This window comes from Rhinopithecus roxellana, chromosome 19 (genome assembly GCF_007565055.1).
Source record: "Rhinopithecus roxellana isolate Shanxi Qingling chromosome 19, ASM756505v1, whole genome shotgun sequence".
NCBI classification, from domain to species: domain Eukaryota; kingdom Metazoa; phylum Chordata; class Mammalia; order Primates; family Cercopithecidae; genus Rhinopithecus; species Rhinopithecus roxellana.
Window position 1 is genome coordinate 56,603,797 of NC_044567.1, and position 15,582 is coordinate 56,619,378.

At 45.5% G+C, this 15,582-nt stretch overlaps 1 protein-coding gene across 3 annotated transcripts in view; it reads left to right on the top strand.

Annotated features, from left to right (window-relative positions):
* VPS53 (VPS53 subunit of GARP complex) overlaps positions 1–15,582 on the top strand; it is a 168,820-nt gene that overhangs the window by 76,010 nt on the left and 77,228 nt on the right. For all 3 annotated transcript variants that reach the window (XM_010373479.2, XM_030924066.1, XM_030924067.1), the window contains one exon: positions 3,056–3,197. In XM_010373479.2, the coding sequence (XP_010371781.2) occupies positions 3,056–3,197 (142 nt within the window). The remainder of the gene's footprint in view (positions 1–3,055; positions 3,198–15,582) is intronic.

Here is a 15,582-nt window from a genome sequence, read left to right on the forward strand (position 1 = left end):
TTCCCACTCCCAGTACAGTGTGTATAGCCTCTGGATAATTAGAGCTTTTATTTTGAGACAGAGTCTCACTCTGTCACCTAGGCTGGAGTGCTGCAGTGGTACAATCCCAGCTCACTGCAACCTCCGTTTACTGGGTTCAAGTGATTCTCATGCCTCAGTCTCCCAGGTAGCAAGGATTACAGGTATGTGTAACCACACCTGGCTAATTTTTGTATTTTTAGTAGAGATGGGGTTTCACCATGTTGGCCAGGCTGGTCTTGAAGTCCTGACTTCAGGTGATCTGACCGCCCATCTCGATCTCCCAAAGTGCTGGAATTATAGGCGTGAGCCACTGCACCAGGCCTGTATCTGAGCTTTCCAAGCATTTTAAAGACCTTCTTTCATTCATCCTCTCTACAGTATCCATGAGTGTAGCCCAAGGACAGATTGTCTCTTTATATTAAAAAAACTAAAGCCCAGAAAGGTTAAATCAGTATATCTATGACAAAGCTAAAGCCAGAGTTGGACTTTTTTTTTTTTTTTTTTTTTTGGAAACAGGGTCTCACCCTGTCACCCAGACTGGAGTGTAGTGATGTGATCACGGCTCACAGCAGCCTTGACCTCCCAGGCTCAAGTGATTCTCCCATCTCAGCCTCCCGAGTAGCTGAGATTGCAGGTGTGTGCCACCACACCGGCTAATTTTTGTGTGTGTATTTTTTGTAGAGATGAAGTTTTGCTCTGTTGTTCAGGCTGGTCTTGAACTCCTTTTAATTCTTCATTTGCAGCTACACTACAACAGTGTTGGTAACTGGTTCGTATTAGTTATATATTTCCCCCCAGTGGTACACAGTTATATCTAATGCCAGGTGAAAAAGAGAAAAAAAGGCCCACATCTAAGCATAACTCAGCCACCTTCCCAGAATTCATGGTGGTCTTTTTGTTAAAATCATGGAAGGTATAGTCAAATTGTGTGTTTTAAACACATCGTGGGGGAAAAGTGTTTTAAGGGATATTGGCTTTTATTAAAATAGATTTCATTTTTTAGAGCACTTTGAGGTTCCCAGCAGAATTGAGCAGAAGATACAGAGAGTTCCCAGGTGCTCCCTGCCCCGCGTGCATAGTCTCCCCATGGTCAGCACCTTCCACCAGAGGGGTATATTTGTCACAGCTGATGAAGCTATGCGGACACATGATCATCACCCAGGGTGATAGTCCATAGTTCATGGTAGTGTTCACGCTTGGTGTTCGTTCTGTGTGACTTTTTTGTTATTGTTGTTTTAAGAGATGGGGGTCTTGTGGTATCGCCCAGGCTGGAGTACAGTGGCTATTCACAGGCATGGTGATAGCACACCCCAGCCTTGAACTCCTGGGCTCAGGCAGCCCTCCTGCTTCAGCCACCCAAGTAGCTGCAACTGCAGGTGTACTCAGCTCCATTCTATGTGGCTGTTGTTCTAAGAAACACATTGGGCCAAGCTTAGTAGTTTATGGCTATAATCCTAGCACTTCAGGAGGCCAAGGCAGATGGATCGTGTGAGCCTAGGAGTTTGAGACAAGCCTGGGCAACATGGCAAAACCCCATCTCTAGAAAAAATGCAAAAATTAGCTGGTCATGGTGGCAAACACCTGTAATCCCAGCTACTGGAGAGGCTGAGGTGGGATGATTGCTTGAGTCCAGGAGGTCGAGGCTGCAGTAGGCCATGATCGTGCCATTGCACTCCAGCCCTGGGTGACAGAGGGAGACCCTGTCTCAAAAAAAAAAAAAAAGAGAGAGAGAGAGAGAGAAGGAAGGAAGTGAGGAAGGAAGGGAGGGAGGGAGAGTGGAAGGGAAAAAGGAAAAGAAAAGAAAGAAAGAAAAAGAAATACATTGACTCCTGTAGATTTAGAGAACCTTTTAGCCTTGGTTTACGATCAGTTGAGATTGTCACCTTCTAAATCCCAGTTAACAAAATAAAGTGAGTTCCTTGAGAAACTGTTAGCTCATTCTTTTTAGCCTACAGTTCAGCAGACCTGCAAACCGGCTCAGTGAGAAATGGAGCCTGGGAGAGACTGGATGTGTGCTAGAGCCAGCACGTCTCTGTGAGTGCCAGTACCTGCCATTGTTGTCTTGGCTAATGGCAGTGTTGCTGCCAAGCTTCTATTGTTAGAATTTTGGCTAAAATCCTACAGATACATCATTCTTAAATAAACTCAGAGACTCTTTGTTTGATTTCATCATTGATTTGTGTGGGAAGATGATAGCTTAGTCCTTACTAAGAACTCACACGTCCCTGTTCACCAGCAACTGAGCGTCTGAGATGGAACGTCTGAGTGAGCTGCACTGGCGCTTCTTGGGCAAGGACCAGCTAAGTGTGCTTGTCACTTTTCCCACTGCAATCCTGTCCCTGGCATGTTTCCAGGAGTTACGCCATCCAGTTGAAGAGATGATTACTGGGCCCTTAGGAAGAGGCAGGGCTTTATAATTCAGTAATTAATGACTTGTGAAATTATATAGGATATATACACTAATAAAAAACTAGGTGCTCCATATGTATTATTATCCAATTCTTCAACAGTTCAAAGATACAGGCAATGTAGTAACCGTGAAAACAAATTACTGGTGGCTCCCGCCTGTCATCCCAGCACTTTGGGAGGCCGAGGCGGGTGGATCACCTGAGGTCAGAAGTTTGAGACCAGCCTGGCCAACATGGTGAAACCCCATCTCTACTAAAAATACAAAAAAAAAGAATCATTTGAACCCAGGAGGTGGAGGTTGCAGTGATCGCGCCTCTGCACTCCAGCCTGGGCGACAGAGGGAGACTCCATCTCAAAAAGAAACAAACGAAATATATATATATATGTATATAAAATCCATAACCCCTGATATTTTTTGCCTGGTGGATAGTTTCACCTTAAAATTCTTGTTTAGAACATGTATTTCTGCTCCCCAGATTTTAGACTTAGCTGGTAACAGACCTCAGGGTTTGAAATGACTACATACATTTTTTTTTCCTGAATATAAGTTAAGGCCATTTACTTTGTCTTCTCTTGAATGAATGAGCAGTTTGTTTGATAGTATTCTTATCTCTTTGTTTTGAAGGACAGAACTTGCCAAGATTATGCGTACCAGAGCGAAGGAAATTGAAGTGAAATTGCTTCTTTTTGCTATTCAAAGAACGACTAACTTTGAGGGGTTTCTCGCAAAACGCTTCTCTGGCTGCACCCTGACCGATGGGACCCTGGTAAGACCTCCCCTAGGGAGCTGCCACATGAAATCAGTGGGTTGGGTGGTTGGGATTCAGTGTTCACTGTGTGGTGACTCTGTCCATTGGCTTCAGTGCTTACTCCCTCAGTGCAGTGATTTCACTGAGCTGCTGGGAAAAGTGATGATAGAGAACACTCTGTGTGGATTTATCATTTGTCTGTGATGCAGTACGTCATGTTTCTAGAATGCCCTGTCATCATTTTTCCTAAGTATTGATGCCGTTTTACCGACTAGTAATTTTGTGAGTCAGAGGCCTTACTCGGTCACAAACACCTTATTACTTTATCAGCTGTCAGATTTGGTTACAATTAGGATATGTTTTTACTTTAGGGTTTACCTTTTAACATCTCTGGTGAGCTAACTAGGTCAATGACTCTGTAAACCCCAAAGCCAGGTATACAGGCCTGGGACTACACGCCTCCATTGGAAAGGTAGAACATAGTACTGCTGGTTAAACATTTGTCTCTGTGTAGTCAAAGACCAAGTCCAAATTTTCTCTCTGGGAACCTCTTCTTTTTGGCTCGATGCAGTGGCTCACACCTGTAATCCCAGCACTTTGGCAGGCCGAGGCGGGATTGCTTGAGACCAGGAGTTCGAGACCAGCCTGGGCAACATAGCGAGACCTCATCCCTACAAAAAATTTAAAAAAAAATAATTAGTCGGGTGCACCCCTTAGTCCCAGTGACTTGGGAGGCTGAGGTGGGAGGATCACTTCAGCCCAGGAGTTGAGGCTGTAGTGAGCTATGGTGGGTGACAGAGTGACACCCTATCTCTAAAAAAAAGAGAGAGAAAGGAGTAAACCTCTTCTTTTTGGAGGTCCAGACTCCCTGCTAACACATCAATATGCTTTCTTCAGATTTCCTATCCACTGGGAAAGCAAGTGACTATGTTCTATGGTCATTTCTGTTTGCATCATTACATATGCATAGACATTGAGCTCCTTGAATGCAGGAATTGTAGCTGGCTCATCTGTCTCCTCGAGTCGTGCAGAGTATACACAGAACCCATGCAGGCAGGAATGGAAAGGGAAAGAAGAAAGGAGGGAAGGAAGAAGAAATCCACGTTGAGAGAATCATACTTTTGAATTTTCTTTATAGTTAGATTTTGGGTTTTTTAACTGCTGGCAACAATAGAGAAGCAATGTGATTTAGTAGAAAAGTCCTTGGACCTGCAGTCGAGAGAGAAGACACATGGCCTAATCCCAATACCGCTGTAATGCAGTGAACTGCCTTCCCTGTTAAATGAGAAGAAAAGACTATCCTTTATTTATTTATTTTTCATTTTGTTTTTTAGACAGAGTCTTGCTCTGTCACCCAGGCTGGAGTGCAGTGGGGTGATCTCGGCTCACTGCAACCCCCGCTTCCCGGGTTCAAGCGATTCTCCTGCCTCAGCCTCCCGGGTAGCTGGGATTACAGGTGCGTGCCACCATGCCCGGCTAATTTTTGTATTTTCGGTAGAGACGGGGTTTCACCATGTTGGTCAGGCTGGTCTCAAACTCCTGACCTCGGGTGATCTGCCCACCACCTTGGCCTCCCAAAGTGCTGGGATTCCAGGTATGAGCTACCATGCCTGCCTGTCATTTAATAACAGAATATTAGGGAGACTACATAAAACCCAAAAGCCATGAAGAAAAGTACTGAAAGGTTGACAACATAAAGAGAACAAAATTCTTTTGGAAAAAGAGACCAGAAACATAATCAAGGGATTAAAAAGCAGTTTAAGCTGTATGACACAAACGATTAATATCTAGCACATAAAAAGAACTCCTAAAAATCAGTAAGGAAAAGACAAGTAACCCATTTGAAAAATGGAAACAGAGTCAAACAGACGATTCACTGAAGACATGCAGTTGGCTAATAAACATGAAAAAAAGAAAGCAGAATATTTTCCCTACATCAGGTTTACAAAAAGAAAAAATTACAAGACCAACAGTCAGAATTTTAGTGCTAGTATACAGCTTGATACCTTTTTGGTGCATAAATTGTCATTATCAGAACTTTCAGAAATGTAAATATGAGTGTCGTATCAAGCAACAATGTTACATCTAAACCAGAAGTCTAAAAAAATCCATACATGTAGAGGAAGATGCACAAAGAAAGAGGTGAACTCAGCCTTAAAAGCAAAAGACTTGGATATGTCTATAATGTTTATTATTGAAGAATGGTTAAATAAATTACGGTGCATCCATACCGTGAGATGCTACACACAGTTTAAAAGTGATGGAATGGGGGCCGGATGTGGCAGCTCACGCCTGTCATCCCAGCACTTCAGGAGGTACAATGTGTTTTCCCGAAAAAGTAAAAAGCATGTTTATGTGCGTAAATGTGTAAGAAAGAGGTCTGGAAATGGTAACAGTGATGTCTCTCAGGAAGGAAGTTGGAGTGAGAGTAGGTAGAGAAGCAAGGAAATATTTTTTTCCATTTACTCTGGTATAGTTTTTTTTGGAAATTTTCTTATACCAATGCATTTACATACTTTATGTGTACTTTAACAATGTTATTTTTCAGTTGTTTTAAAATGAGAGAGATGGGCCAAATCAGTGATTTCCAAATCCTTTCTTGTAACAAAATCTAATGTAGAGGCCGGGTGCGGTAGCTCATGCCTATAATCCCAGCACTTTGAGAGGCTGAGGTGGTAAGATCACTTATGGTCAGGAGTTTGAGAGCAGCGTGGCTATCACGACTAAAACTACAAAAAATTAGCCAGGCTTGGTGGTGGGTGCCTGCCAAGATTGCACCACTGCATTCCAGCCTGGGCGATGGGGCAAGACTCCATCTCAAAAAAAAAAAAAATCGAATGTAGAATCTGAACATAATAGCTACCGTGCTTTGAACATCCACTTGGTGACCCACACTATGCTAGGTGTGTTTACCTACAGTCAGTCACTCTGTTTCATCAGCCATAGGAAGTAGGTGCTATACTCGTTTGAAACTTACCCTCGGCCACGGAGCTAATGTGTAAAAACATGAAACTGAGCTACTGTGATTGAAGCAGGGGCCAGGCTGGGACTTGGACCTGGAGTCCCACTCACTTGTTCACCCTTCACCTCTGCCACCTTCTCTAGATCCTACCCTTCTGGTCCTGAAACCCTGAGACTTCAGTGGGATTCTCTCTTTGTCCCACGAGCCCAGCCTCAGAGTAGGTGGAGCAGGTGAATCGGGCTGGTCTTTCAGGCAATGGACTGCTGCAGAGTGGTGGTGGCAGCAACCCAATTTTGAGGCCAGACCACAAGGTCCTGCCTACGTGGGCTCACTCATGACTTTGTTGAAATCAAATGCAATGCAACTGGGCCGGGTGCGGTGGCTCAAGCCTGTAATCCCAGCACTTTGGGAGGCCGAGACGGGCGGATCACGAGGTCAGGAGATCGAGACCATCCTGGCTAACACGGTGAAACCCCGTCTCTACTAAAAAAATACAAAAATCTAGCCGGGAGAGGTGGCGGGCGCCTGTAGTCCCAGCTACTCGGGAGGCTGAGGCAGGAGAATGGTGTGACCCCGGAAGGCGGAGCTTGCAGTGAGCTGAGATCCGGCCACTGCACTCCAGCCTGGGCCACAGAGCGACCCCGTCTCAAAATAAATAAATAAATAAATAAAATAAAAATAAAAATAAAATGCAACTGAAACCACAAAACACTCTTCCTAGTTGGCACATCAAAAATATGTATACTTCTCTGCTTGCTGACTAATGTTCAATATTGATTTCTTTTTAGTAACAAGGGGAAAAACGGTCAGAAACCAGATGAAAATAGCCTTAAAGGAAGTGCAGGTCAAAAAAGGAAGTATTAGCGGGGCATGGTGGTGCACGCCCGTAGTCCCAGCTACCCGGGAAATACTAGCGGGGCGTGGTGGTGCACGCCCGTAGTCCCAGCTACCCGGGAAATACTAGCGGGGCGTGGTGGTGCACGCCCGTAGTCCCAGCTACCCGGGAAATACTAGCGGGGCGTGGTGGTGCACGCCCGTAGTCCCAGCTACCCGGGAAATATATTAGCGGGGCGTGGTGGTGCACACCTGGAGTCCCAGCTACCTGGGAAATTTTAGCAGGGCATGATGGTGTACCCCTGTAGTCCCAGCTACCCGAGAGGCTGAGACAGGAGGATCGCTGTAGCCCAGGAGGCAGAGGTTGCAATGAATTGAGATTGCACTACTGCACTCCAACCTGGGTGACAAAGTGAGACCATCTCAAAAAAAAAAAAAAAGAAAAGGAAGTAGGGAACAGAGATCCCATTGAAGGAATCGTGTGTTTCTCCTGAGAAGTATGAGGTTGGCTTTAGCAACCTCCTGATTTCCTCTTGCTGGCTCTCCTCTCGGACCTTCCCAAGCCATGCTTCTGCCTGGTTTCAAGCACAGATATGTGCGGCACAGATTCAGCCTTACAGAGGTCTGCCAGGGGACAAGCATGAGGTTTCAGCATTGAGCACAGGCCCCACCTGGGAGTAGCCCCCTGAGCTCCCATGGCCTCTGGCTGGGCAGGGTCCGGAGAGCGTCAGGACAGGCTCTGTGAGCTGGTAATCCAGATAACCGGATGGGAAACAGGTCCCAGTGAAGGATGCTTGAATGACATTCTTGTCAAGCCCTTGTTTTGAGCCATTCTTCACCCTCTCTGGCTGGGCCCTACGTCCTGGTGATTTTTCTTTTACATTTAGGGAGCTATAGGACCACAGAGGAACAAATGGCCCTGTTGCATCTGAGGACCAGGGTAGCCTGTGAACCTGGGTCTGTCCCAGGACCTGTCTGAGGAAAAATCCCCTAAAGGCCAAAACTGCTAAGGGAATGAGGGCAGGGAACGAGGGCAGGGAAGGCCCTCCTGGACAGGCTGAGGCTGCTGAACAGGGTAACCACGTAGACACCATGAAAAACTGAAGGAGCTTACTCAAGTTCGCAGAGACAATGCTTTATTGAAAAACACAGGTACGAGCCTGTCGGAGCGGCAGTTGGCCAACTGTCAGCCACCCTCTGTCCTGGGAGGACAGGGCTGGGGGTACTGGTGGCTCAGGCCTGAACTCACTTAGCCAGAGCCAAGCTCCTGGACTGGAGCCCGGTGTCTCCTGGCCGAGGCGGTGCTTTGGGTTGGTGGTCAGGGGTCAGCTAGGAACACTTGAGCCTTTTTCCCCAGCTCCTTCCTTTTTGGTGTTCATATTTGAAATGTTTTGGCAGAACCGGTCTGTAAGTCATCCCCTCTTCATTGTTCAGTTGCTCTCGTCTCCTATCAAGTTTGCAGAGTGTCAGGTTATAAATCCGTAGCCGGGAAAGCCTGAGGAGTACCATGAGTTCTTTCTTTCCCTCTCTATTGAGTCAGCTCTCAGCTCTCCTCGCCACAGACTCCTCTAAACCCTTCAACCTCTTTAATTCAACCTCGTCCTCCAGACCCTATTCTTTGTGCCAGGTATCACGACGTGGCGGTTACTCTGCATTCCAAATCCTGACAAGGGCTGTCTGATATCCTTCAAGGATTTTCCCTTAAAGATAAGTTTCTAGGAGGCAACAGAAGCCCTGTGGCCACTTCAACCAGGTGGGCCGGGCCTTGAGGAATCAGTTCACTGCAGCTCTGCTGTGAGGAGACGTGAAGGCTGTTGCTCTAGGTGATGTTCACACTGGGCCTGGTCCCCACCATCATCTCATTGTGGGCCTTGCACAACCTTCTTCACCTTTATTCTGCGACCCTCAGTGGCAGGGACCCTGGTGAATTAATCGTGGCTACCGACCATGCTCCCAACACAAAGCAGCAGGAAGGGGCTGCCTGGGCAAGGCCGGGAGTTCCAGCTGTCCTGACCCCCGGTCTAGCTGCTGGGTGCCCTGCCTGGAGATTTGCTGCTCCCTGGCCCCTGATCCCTTCCCCATGCTACCTCGCTTTCAGGATACACTCTTTGGAAACTCCTTTTTGGCTACCATTTTGTTTCAAAATAGCAGAATAAATTATGAAATGAACCAAGGTATATCTTGATACTTTTTGATATATGCCAGATTTTATAGAAAGTTGCTGAATTCCTCAGAAAGGTGCCACGAAACAGGTGATGTCAGCTAAGGAGCCAAAACATCCAGAGACTCTCCCTTGCTGCCCCTCCCTAGGCCATACCTCATCCCCACACTGCCCCCACTGCCGCCCTCACTGTATCATTCAGGATCTCTCCAGTCCTTGGCGACAGTGAAACCGTGAGGATGAGCTTGAGGGTGTGGCCAGCTTGCCAGGAAGACCCACCACAGCTCAGCTCCTCCTGACCCATCCGTGGGATGCATCATCCTTTGCTCTTTTTCAAGAGCTGTGACTTCAACATCTGATAGAACTTTAGACTGAAAGAGCCTCAGGGACAGTGTTTGTTGCTTTTACCATACTTAACCAGTTTTACGATGTCCTGTGCTGTAACTATTACTTGAGGAGGTGAGCTGCCTATGCTTTTCCCAGTTGCCTCAACTTCTGACCCTTTAGGAGGAATTCAAGATAGTCTGTAAATTAAAATGCCTTGAAATTAAAAGAGAATGTCTGGCTATGACGTAACTGTATCCATATGCATTATTAGTGACTTGATGATTAGATTCAAGGTGAACAAATTACATTCAGCCTTCTGCTGAAAGCAGAGTAGATCGGATTAGGTTTTTATAACTGCTTCACTGGAGTTTTTTTTTTTTTTTTTAATAAAATAAAAATTTTCCCATTTTATGCAGCTGGATTTCCCTTCCTCTTGACCATTGCATACGTTGCCTTTTGAAATAGACTTGTCCTGGCCGGGCGTGGTGGCTCAAGCCTGTAATCCCAGCACTTAGGGAGGCCGAGACGGGCGGATCACGAGGTCAGGAGATCGAGACCATCCTGGTTAACACGGTGAAACCCCGTCTCTACTAAAAACTACGAAAAACTAGCCGGGTGAGGTGGCGGCGCCTGTAGTCCCAGCTACTCGGGAGGCTGAGGCAGGAGAATGGTGTGAACCCGGGAGGCGGAGCTTGCAGTGAGCTGCGATCCGGCCACAGCACTCCAGCCTGGGTGACAGAGCGAGACTCTGTCTCAAAAAAAAAGAAAAGAAATAGACTTGTCCTTTGGCTTATACGGGTCATTTTAATATACATGTATACCTACATTGTAAAGACAGAAGGTAGATGGGTATAATTGTCAGCCATACAATTTGAGCATAAGAGCATATGTAAAAGGCTCATGACTCATGAAAGCCCACCTGGCATGTCTCACTCTACACCTTGGTCTTCTGGCAGCTTAATACCTGCATGAGGGAGACTGTATAAGGAAGGGGGCAGGTTTCCCAGCTCTGCCACAGCTTGAGGATGTCTGTCTCTGACAGCGGCAGCTTCCCCCACCTGATGCACTCCCTTCAGCGTTGGAAAATATTTTATGGATACTTTGCTGGTGCTAAAGAAATGTATTCTTCCATTTGAATAATATCCCGAGGGACGATTAACTTTTGTTTCTGAGAAGAGAATAATACAGGGTCAGGATAGAAAATTTGGAAAGTATAGGCGAGAATAGAGAAGCAGGAAAAAAAAGTCATCCAAATCAGAGATGAGGATTTGGGTATGTTCTTTCTATGCATTTTACACAGTTTGAAATTGTATTCTTTAAATACATTTTTCTCTGCTTATTTTGTTTTTAAAATTGAGATATAACTCATGTCACAAAATGTCACATGAAATTTATCGTTTAACTCATGTCACAAAATGTCACATGAAATTTATCGTTTAAAGTATACAGTTCAGTTGGTTTTCATATATTCACAAGGTGATGCCACGATCCCAGCTGTGCAAGTCCAGAACATTTCTGTTACCCCAGAGGAAATCCTTCCTTAGCAGGCAGGACCTTCAAGTTCTCTTTCCCCAGCCCTGGGCAATTATGAATCGACTTTTGTCTTTATGGATGCCTGTTCTGGACGCTTCACGTAAATGCTACAGTGCTAGCAGTCATGCTACAATGCCTGGTTTTTGTGTCTGCAAGCCTTACCCATGTTGTGGCATGTGTCAGCGCTGCATTTTGATGGCCGAATAGTGCACCATTGTGTTGGTGATGCACGTAATGTTGTCTCTTCATCAGCCGGTGGACATTCGGGTGGTTTCCGCCTTTTCACTGCCTAAATACCGCTGTGAGTATCTGCGCAGGTTTTCACGGTGTGAATACCGCTTCCATAGTGCTGGGATTACAGGCGTGAACCACCGTGCCCTGCCTTTCTAACTTCTTTATATATTCTGTCATATATCAGACATATGATTTACAAATGCTTTCTCCCATCTGTGGGTTGTTTTCACTCTCTAGATAGTCATTTCACAGGATTTCAGTTTTGATGAAGGTTAATTATCTTTTTGTTCTTGCTTGTGTTTTAGTGTCATATCCAAGAAACTATTACATAATCCAAGGCTACAAAGACTTACCTAGGTTTCCTCCTAAGAGTTTTATAGTTTCAGCTGCTACATTTATATCTTGCATCCATTTTGAGTTATATCTTTGATCTATTTTGAGTTAATTTCTGTGTTAATTCACACATACATATGAAAATATGCTTCATATGTCACAGCTTAAGTTCTTTCTCAACTACAGAAAGAGTGTATTCTGTAGATACTCAGTGATTTCCCCTAATTATTCTTTTCTCAAAGGACCCTTAGTTTTTTCTTACTTTTACAAATAGGGCTATATGAATATTTTTGTCTACTAATTTTATATACTTTTGAGATTTTTTTTTTCGTCTTTTCTCTTCTCTCTTCTCTCCTCTTCGCTGTCTCTTACCAAAAGGAGTGAGATTATTTTCTTACGACACTAGTGGAATTATCCGGTCAAGTTGTGAGCATTTTCAAGTTTCGGTCTCTGCTTTAAACTTCTTTCTGGGCCGGGCGCGGTGGCTCAGGCCTGTAATCCCAGCACTTTGGGAGGCCGAGACGGGCGGATCACGAGGTCAGGAGATCGAGACCATCCTGGCTAACACGGTGAAATGCCGTCTCTACTAAAAAATACAAAAAACTAGCCGGGCGAGGTGGCGGGCGCTTGTAGTCCCAGCTACTCTGGAGGCTGAGGCAGGAGAATGGCGTAAACCCGGGAGGCGGAGCTTGCAGTGAGCTGAGATCCGGCCACTGCACTCCAGCCTAGGTGACAGAGCGAGACTCCGTCTCAAAAAAAATAAAATAAAATAAAAAAATAAACTTCTTTCTGTTCATCTTCCTTTCTGTTCTTCCAAATGTAATTAAGATCGAGAAGCAGTAGTCCCTCCTTGTTTCAGTGCATCTCACAGTGTTAATGTGCCATGCCTAATATGAAGGGGTAGCTCTGCCAAATAGAAAAAGCAAAGCAATCCGAATTCTTTTATTTTTAATTACACATTTCTGTTTCTAAGTATATGCCCAAGGGAATTAAAAACATATGTTCGTACGTCCTACACAAATGTTCATAGCGGCACTATTCCCAACAGCCAAAAGGTAGAAACATCAACAGACAAGGAATCACCAAAACGTGGTCTCTTCGTACAGTGGAATATTATTCAGTCATAAAAGGAATGAAGTGCTGATGTGTGCCCTAAGCTGGGTGAACCTTGAACGTACCGTGCAGAGTGAAAGAAACCAGACACAGACGTCACACATTATATGATTCCATCCACATGAAATATCCAAAGAGGCAAATCCATAGAGGCGGGTGGGGCTGGGAGGGGAAGACTGGGAAGTAACAGCTTCCCAGCAACAGGTAGGGGCTGCTTTTGGGGTGAAAAATGTTCTGGAATTGGTGGTGATGGTTGCAACAACCTTGTGAATGTCGAAAAACCACTGAATAGTAAATCACTTTAAAGTGTTGAATTCTGGCCGGGCGCGGTGGCTCAAGCCTGTCATCCCAGCACTTTGGGAGGCCGAGACGGGCGGATCACGAGGTCAGGAGATCGAGACCATCCTGGCTAACACGGTGAAACCCCGTCTCTACTAAAAAATACAAAAAACTAGCCGGGCGAGGTGGCGGCGCCTGTAGTCCCAGCTACTCGGGAGGCTGAGGCAGGAGAATGGCGTGAACCCTGGAGGCAGAGCTTGCAGTGAGCTGAGATCCGGCCACTGCACTCCAGCCTGGGTGACAGAGTGAGACTCCGTCTCAAAAAAAAAAAAAAAAAAAAAATACAAAAAACTAGCCGGGCGAGGTGGCGGGCACCTGTAGTCCCAGCTACTGCGGAGGCTGAGGCAGGAGAATGGCGTAAACCCAGGAGGCAGAGCTTGCAGTGAGCTGAGATCCGGCCACTGCACTCCAGCCCGGGCGACAGAGCGAGACTCCGTCTCAAAAAAAAAAAAAAAAAAAATGTTGAATTTTATCACAATTTAGAAGTAAGGGCTTTAGAAAATAGTATATGAGTTTAGTTATAAATCATCTTTTCTCTTCAGATAAATATTCTGTCTACAAAAAAATAAAAAAATTGAGCAGTGGGCCAGGCCTAACGGTTCATGCCTAAAATCCCAGTGCTTTGGGAGGCCGAGGCGGGTGGATCTCTTACGGCCAGGAGTTTGAGACCAGCCTGGGCCACGAAGACCCTGTCTCTACAAAAAAAAATTTTAATGAGCAGGGCATGGTGGTGTGCACCTGCATTCTCAGCTATCGGGAGGCTGAGGTGCAAGAGTCACCTCAGTCCAGGAGTTCCAGACTGCAGTGAACTGTGACTGCACCACTGCACTTCATCCTGGGTGGAAGAGTGAGGCTGTGTCTCAAAAAAAGAAAAAGAAAAAGGAGCTATACATGCCTATTAAAAACTCAAATAGAAAACAAATTTTAAATAAACATCTCTTCTTAACTACTGTATATCCCTCCCTCTAGAGGTATCCACACTGTTTAATACTTTGGGGTGTATTTTTGACTCTTCTGCAAGCATGCTCGCACACATATACACAGGCTTTTTGTTTTGTTTACAGAAAATAGAAAGTGTTGTCCATGTTTCTGAAGATCTGAAGAGCATTGTATTGAGGGCCTTTCATCTTTTTTTTTTTTTTTTTTGAGACGGAGTTTCACTCTTGTTGCCTAGGCTGGAGTGCAATGGCATGATCTCGGCTCACCGCAACCTCTGCCTCCCAGGTTCAAACAATTCTCCTGCCTCAGCCTCCGTAATAGCTGGGATTATAGGCATGTGCCACCACGCCCGGCTGATTTTGTATGTTTAGTAGAGATGGGGTTTCTCCATGTTGGTCAGGCTGGTCTCGAACTCCCGACCTCAGGTGATCCACCCACCTCGGCCTCCCAAAGTGCTGGGATTACAGGCGTGAGCCACTGCTCCCGGCTGAGGGCCTTTCATCTTATCAGTTTGCCCACAGATATTTTTCAAGCTCCCTCTTTGTACAGGGCTTTGGAAAAGATGAGAAATTGAATCGGGAAAGCACTTAGGATCTAGTAGGAGAAAGAAATCTGCACATAACTGTCACAATGTAAGAAGTGAACATGGCAGTAGCAAGAGCGTGGCCCCAGAAATGGTGGACACCAGGTGTGTGTACCCCTGGGCTTGCAATCTTGACTGTCAACCGAAGCCCCCCAGTTGTCTCTTTAAGGACAAATTAGGAATTGGGCTGGAGTAAAGCATTTATGGAATGAGAAATGCAGAAATTGAGGAACTTTCATCTCACAAGTGAAAGCTTTCTGCCCTAGGGAAAGGAAGAGAGTCTTAAATTTCAGAGTTCCTTGTTTGATAATTTGACGTGTCCATCTAGGGCCTCACACAGGGATTTGTGTAGGCAGATGAGATACGGGTGTACAGCTGACTGAAGCCAGACTTTCCCTTCCTGACAGTGAATTAGACGGCCTGACTGTCCTGGAGCCTGAACTGTTTTGAAGGTGCTGGGAATCCCCTGTGATTTAATCAGTAGGAATTAACTTGCTATATGAAGAATTTTGTTTTCCTGTATCGGCTTGAAATCAACTGTCATCATAGCAAAAAGAATGAATTCTTTCAAAATTGGAAAGTCATTCACATCTTGGAAAATTTTTGGTTTTATTTAGCAGCCTCAGAGTTCGTGAAATATGTCATTGAGTTACTGACAATCGAAACCCCAAGTTGTAATTCTCTGTGGCCTGTGACCGCTGCAGAGCGAGCCTGAGAAGCGTGATCTGTATGGCTCTCAGCACAGACGGCTGCGTTACGCAGTGATCGCTCCCTGCAAGGACTTGTCTTTCCTCTTAGCAAGTTAATCCGAGCAGTCATGTGGCCCTGGAACCTCGGGAATGCATGTCCACACCTTAGGGTTTTGGGGCTTTCATCAACAGGGAAGTGGGCAGTACGTGCGTGGTTGTAGACGGGGGAAGAAAGGAGCAGCTCGGTGTGCCTTTCCACTTAGAAAGTGCCAAGTTGATGGGCCCTTTGGTTTCATTTCTTAGAGAGATCTCAAAGAGACAAAATAGTTGGGACAAGGTTCTACTTACAGTTAATA